This window comes from Papio anubis, chromosome 7 (assembly GCF_008728515.1).
Source record: "Papio anubis isolate 15944 chromosome 7, Panubis1.0, whole genome shotgun sequence".
NCBI lineage: Eukaryota > Metazoa > Chordata > Mammalia > Primates > Cercopithecidae > Papio > Papio anubis.
The window spans coordinates 6,305,710-6,312,235 of NC_044982.1; the positions used below are offsets into that span (position 1 = coordinate 6,305,710).

A 6,526-nucleotide genomic window follows, 5' to 3' on the forward strand; every position below is an offset into this window, starting at 1 on the left:
TACTCAGGAATTTGAGGCAAGAAGATAGTCTGAGCCCAGGAATTTAAGGCCAGCCTAGGCAACAAGGCAAGGCCCCATCTCTAATTTAAAAAGCAACAACTAAAAAACTCCCAGATGCAGAGTTCTCTTGACACATTAAACAGCTAAGCATATTCATTCAGGTTAAATAGAGAAGAAACTGGCGGGGTGCAGTGGCTCATGCCTGTAATCCCAGCACTTTTGGGAGGCTGAGGCAAGCGGATCATGAGGTCAGGAGATCGAGACCATCCTGGCTAACACGGTGAAACCCTGTCTCTACTAAAAATACAAAAAATTAGCCGGGCATGGCCGTGGGCGTCTGTAGTCCCAGCTACTCTGGAAGTTGAGGCAGGAGAATGGTGTGAACCCGGGAGGCGGAGCTTGCAGTGAGCCACTGCACTCCAGCCTGGGCGACAGAGCAAGACTCCGCCTCAAAAATAAACAAATAAATAAAGAAGAAACGAAACATTTGTATGAGAATTAAAAATTTAGGAAAAAATAAAGAGGCCAGGCGCGGTGGCTCACACCCATAATCCCATCACTCTGGAAAGCTGAGGCAAGGGTATTGCTGGAGCACAGGAGTTTGAGACCAGTCTGGGCAACATAAGGAGACGCCATGTCTGAAAAAAATTAAAACATTAGCCTGTGGTCCCAGCTGCTTGGAAGGCTGAGGTGGGAGGATTGCTTCAGCCTGGGAGGTTGAGGCCCACTGCACTCTAGCCTGGGTGAAAGAATGAGACCCTGTCTCAAAAAAAAAAGTGGGGGATGTCGGGGGGCAGGTAGGTCGGTAATCCCAACACTTTGGGAGGCCAAGGTGGGTCAATCGCCTGAGATCAGGAGTTCAAGACCAGCTTGGGCAACATGGCGAAACCTCGTCTCTACCAAAAATACAAAAAAATTAGCTGGCCATGGTGGCACCTGCTACTTGGAAGGCGGAGGTTGCAGTGAGCCAAGATCTCTCCACTGCACTCAAACCTGGGTGACACAGTGACCCGTCTCAAAAAAAAAAAGCCAATATCTTAAGGATCCCGTAAGGCCTAAAACTACTAAAAAACTATTAGATTCCTATGCTGATATTACATTCAAAAGATGCCTGCCAGAGTGTTGTTACTGTGGGAAATTAAAGGAAGATGGCATGCAAGCAAAAGAAACCCATTTGGTTTCCAGAAATATGGTGACTCCCACTATTTTTTTTTTTTTTTGACACAGTGTCTCACTCTCATCCAGGCTGGAGTACAGTGGTGTAATCACTGCTGACTTGCAGCCTCGATTTCCCAGGCTCAGGCGATCCTCCCACCTCAACCTACCAAGTAGCTGGGACTGACTACAGGCATGTGCCACCACGACTAGCTAATTTTTTTTTTCTGTTTATTTTTTATTTTTTTTTTCTTCCCAAAGCGGAGTCTCACTACATTGCCAAGGTTCGTCTAGAACTCCTGGGCTCAAGTGATCCTCCTGTCTTGGCCTCCCAGAGTTCTGGGACTACAGGTGTGAGCCACTGCACCCAGCCTGATTTTTTTGTTTTTTAAAACCAGAGGGTCTAAGAGGTAACTAGACCCTCAGGGAATACCCTGTATGTACAACTATTTTTATAAGGACTTCAAGTAACTCAGCTTGGGGCTTATGCAAAAGTGTTACTTCACGGTTCATTCCAAACTAAAGGGCTATTTTAGTGAAACTATAGTGTGGTTAAAATCTTCATGCCTAGGATCAAATGAGATCAAGTACATGAAAGCAGTAATGCTGCCCACCATGCTCAACCTGTATGTACACATACATACAGATTTATCCAACAATTAACCCACTTTCATTTCTCCACGTTATGGAATTATACTGATTATATCATGTCATTTCAGTTCTGAAAATGAAATCATTTTCAGAATTTGAACTTGGGAAATGCAGTTATCCATAAGCTCTTTAGCTTCTCTTTAGTAATAATTCCAAATCACAAGGAAAAGGGGGATAGTTTACCACAAAACACATGTCTGACAAAGACAATCCTATGTTACTGCCATCAAATATTTATAACCACCTTTATGCACAGCATACTCTACCACACTAACTAGACAACCAACGCTTTAAAGAAATGGACATTATAGCCAGGGGTGGTGGTGGACACCTGTAATCTCAGCTACTTGGGAGGCTGATACATGAGAATCGCTTGAACCTGGGAGGTGAAGGTTGCAGTAAGCCAAGATCATGACACTGCACTCCAGCCTGGGCGACAGAGCAAGACTCTGTATCAAATTAAAAAAAAAAAAAAAAAAAAAAATGGATGTGAAAACAACCCCAAACTGTGCCACCTTAAAAGCAGCCACTTGGCTGAGGGGTGTGGCTCACGCCTGTAATCCCAGCACTTTGGGAGGCCGAGGCAGGCGGATCACAAATTCAGGAGATCGAGACCATCCTGGCTAACACGGTGAAATTCCATCTCTATTAAAAATACAAAAAATTAGCCGGGCGTGGTGGCGGGCGCCTGTAGTCCCATCTACTCGGGAGGCTGAGGCAGGAGAATGGCATGAGCCAGGGAGGCGGAGCTTGCAGTGAGCAGAGATCTTGCCACTGCACTCCAGCCCCTGGGCAACAGAGAGAGACTCCGTCTAAAAAAAACCAAAAAACAAAAAAAACCCAAAAAACAAAAACAAAAACAAAAAACCACTTGCACAGGGGAAGTAATGACTTTTAAAATGCTCACTTAATTGTAAATTGACTTCCGTCAGTCAAGCCCCTCAGACTTTCTCTAACTGGCTGACTTAATACACAGCACTTCAGCACGCAAAGCTATACACTACACCAAGTTCTCTGGATGTGGAAAAGTGGACCAGTAATTTGTTAAGATAAAATGCAGAACATATAAAAATATGTTGGTTTTCTAAATTACTCTAATTCCACACACTATGAGAAAAAAAACAAATTTATTTTTAAGTGGTTAATGTATCTTTACCTAAATATCTAATTTCAAATCATATTCTGAATTCTGCAAATTAATCAATAACTAAAACCCCCATCCCTTACTCATTGTTAATAACAAAAAAAAAATGGCCCCCTCCTTTTTCTTTTCTTTTCTTTTTTTTTTTGGAGACAGAGTCTCGCTCTGTTCCCCAGGCTGGAGTGTAGTGGTGCAATCTCGGCTCACTGTTAACCTCTGCTTCCTGGGTTCAACCGATTCTCCTGCCTCAGCCTCCCAAGTAGCTGGGATTACAGGCGTCCACCACCAAGCCCAGCTAATTTTTGTATTTTTAGTACAGACGGGGTTTCACTATGATGGCCAGCTGGTCTCGAACTCCTGACATCAAGTGATCTGCCGGCCTCAGCCTCCCAAGGTGCTGGGACAGATTACAGGCGTGAGCCACCGCGCCACGCCAAAACCATGACTTTCAGTTCCAACATGATCAGTGTGTAATCTCTTGAGCTACCAAAATACATGGAAGTTATCTTTTGATAACCATTAAGTACTAAAGTATTCATGTTTCATTTAAACACAGTTTCTGCTAAACTCAAACTACTATGAGTTCTACAACGCACCGTGGATGCAGGACAGCGCCTGTTAGCACTTCCTATTAGATTTTGACAGCTCCTACGTCCCTTTGCTCAGGCCTCTTTCAATCACAGATCCTTCCAGCTGTAGTTGTCTCACCTTGAGGCTTTCACCAGATACAAACAAACTAGCTTTTTCAGTCCAGCGTTTTCATTTCTGTTTCATTCATTCCTCCGAATTTTAACGATCTTTTAATACTCAAAGGTCACCATATTTTGAGTCTCCATTCAGTTCTGAGAATTTATGAAATAGCTTTAAAGTAATTATAAGGGAAGGGACTCCACCGCTTATACGGAGTACTAAACGTAACCATCACAGGCATTAGATTAACTACGATGGCAGGATTATTCTCAGTCTATTTAGTATCTCAGCAATTCAACTAGGTAGCATATGAATATACTAATACAATACCCTAAAAACCAGCATTGAATAATTGCCTTTGTGAAGTAAAAACAAAAATTTTACACATGCAGATAGGATCCTTTTGCCGTAGATGGGTTTTCCGGCCTTCGTTAAAAGTAGTATTAAAACAGTAAAACAAAACCCAAAAAAACTCGCTTTCTAGAATCTTTCTTTTCGTGGGGAAAATAGATACCTTTCTACAAAGTAAAAAGTATAGAGGCTTAAAATTAAACTACCCGATTTTATTTACGGGCAAATGTCCACAGTTGAGTAACCCAATCTACTCACAAAGAGCTAAATACTTGAGGGGGAGAAAAAAAAAAGCTTTCCCAAAACGTAAGTGACTAAGAATTATCCGCTAAGATTCACAGGCCCTTCCCACTAGGTACCGCAGGAGGACTAAAGGGCCAGGAATTCGCTGGCAACGGCGGTGACAGGCTACGACTGACGCTCGGAGCTCGCACACGCGAGCCCTACGTGCAGCCCCAAGTCCCGCCCCGCAGCAAACGACGCCTCGGGCCAGCGTGACCGCCGGGGCAGGGTCCAGCCCGGCGCTGGGTGGGCGGGGAGCAAGGAGGCCGGAGGCGCCCACGCGTGCCACGACCCCCCTTCTGGAAGGTGCCTCCCGGGAGCAGTTGGGAGTCCGGGGAAGTTGGGGCCCGGCGGGGCAAGAGCCCGCGGCGCCCTCCAGCGGCCGGCGGGATAACGGCAGCGCCGGGGAGGCGCGTCCCGGAGGCAGCAATCCCTGGCCCGCGAGGCCGCGGCGCAGCCCCGCCAACGCCCGCCCGCCTCCCGCCCGGGCCGGGGGCGCGCGGCTGCCGCCACAACGGGCCGGCGGGCGCGCCCGTTGATGCGGGCGCCGGGGAGCGAGCGCGCCGGCCCCTCCCCGGCCGTCCCGCCCCGCGCGGCGCTTCCCCCTCTCGGGCTTACGCCATTGCGGCCCTAGCCGGGCGGCGCCGGCCCCTCCCACCCGGCCCGCCGCCATCTTCACCGGCCCGCCGCCGGCCGCCCGCCGCCGCCGCCGCGCCCCCGCCGCACGGCCCGCCATCTTTGGGGCCGCCATACTTGCCCTGGCGAAGAAGATGGCGGCGCCCATCACACACATAAAACATGGCTTCCCTTCAAAACAAAAACATCCCGGGGCCGGGGCGCGCGGCTGGCGCTCACCTGAGGACCACATGGTGACCGAGAACTCGCCCTCCAGGGTCTTGATCTGCACCTGCTTCTGCTCCCACTTCTTGTTGCCCGGGTCGGCGCCGCCGCCGCCCGCCGCGCCGGCCCCGCCGCTGAGGTAACTCTTCTTGCCGCTCTTCTTGCCGCCGCCCTTCTTGACGCGGCCGCCGCCCGACGACGAGGAGCCGCCGCCGCCGCTCTTGCCGGCCGCCGCCACGGTGACCAGCGTCTGCTCAATGTAGTCGTCGTCGCCGCCGGCCGGCGCGGGCACCGGGATGAGGATCTGATCCTCGAAGCCGTCCTCGGCGCGCAGCCCGTCCGAGTCGTCGCCGCCCACCACCTCCTCGCGCGTCTGCACCAGGATCACCTCCTGGTGGTGGTGCACCTGGGTCGGGTCGTCGGTGACCAGCGGCTGCAGCGCGATCATGGGCGGGTGGTGGTGGTGGTGATGGTGGTGGTGGTGGTGGCCGGCGTGCCCGTGGCCGCCCCCGCCGCCGTGGTCGCCGCCGCCGCCGTCCTCGTCGTCTTCGTCCTCCTCCTCCTCCTCGCCCACCACTGTGGTCTCGATGGTCTCCACCGGGATGGTCTCCACCTCGATCTCGTGCAGCTCCACGATCTCGGCCGGCATCTCCGAGCCGTCCGTGGCGATGTAGAGGGTGTCGCCCGAGGCCATGGCTGAGAGCTCCGCCGCCACGGCCGCGGCGGCCTCGGCTCCTCGGCTGCGGGCGGGCGGGCGAGGAGGCGGCCGGCCGTGGGGAAGGAAGGCAGAGGGAGGAAGGCGGCGAGCGGGCGGGGGGAGAGGGGGCGGGCGGCGGGGGAAGGGGCGGGCGCGGCGGCCGCGGCGGCGGCGGGGCTTCCCCGCCTCCCTCGCCTCGGTGCGCCCCGCGCTCGCTCGGCCGCTGCTCGTCCCGGCTCCCCGCCTCGCCTCGCCGCAACCGCCCGCCCTGGCCGCGCCTCCTCCCGCCCTCCGGGCCGGCGCTCCGCTTCCCCCTTCCTCCTGCGCCTCCGCCTCCTTCCACACAAATACCAACTCCTCAACCCGAGCCCAGATCTCGCCGCCGCCGCCGCCGCCACACTCTGCTCGGGCCCGGCCTCGCGAGACTTCCGCGCTGGCCTCAGCCCGCCCCGCCTCGCTGCCACTCGCCCGCTCGCCCTCTCGATTCTCCCTCTCGGCCAATCGAGCTATCCGCTGGCCTCCGCGGCCCCGCCTACTCGCCGGGCTCCTCCCGGATTGGGGCCGGTGGGACCGGGGGCGGGGCGGCTCGCACGCGCGCAGGCTGGCCCGCGGCGCGTGACGTCAGCGCGCCGCCGCCGCCGCCGCCGCCGCCTCCCGCCGCTCGGAGTCGCGCGGCTCCCGCCCTTCGCGGTGCTACAACCACAAAACACGCCGCCTCG

The 6,526-nt window shown here is 53.8% G+C and overlaps 1 protein-coding gene across 1 annotated transcript in view; it reads right to left on the reverse strand.

Moving 5' to 3' along the window:
* The window catches only part of YY1 (YY1 transcription factor), a 44,563-nt gene extending 38,506 nt beyond the window's left edge, over positions 1–6,057 (reverse strand). The window contains exon 1 of the mRNA XM_031667850.1: positions 5,126–6,057. Within this exon, the coding sequence (XP_031523710.1) occupies positions 5,126–5,804 (679 nt within the window). The 5' untranslated portion in view covers positions 5,805–6,057. The remainder of the gene's footprint in view (positions 1–5,125) is intronic.
* Between the last annotated feature and the right edge of the window lie 469 nt (positions 6,058–6,526).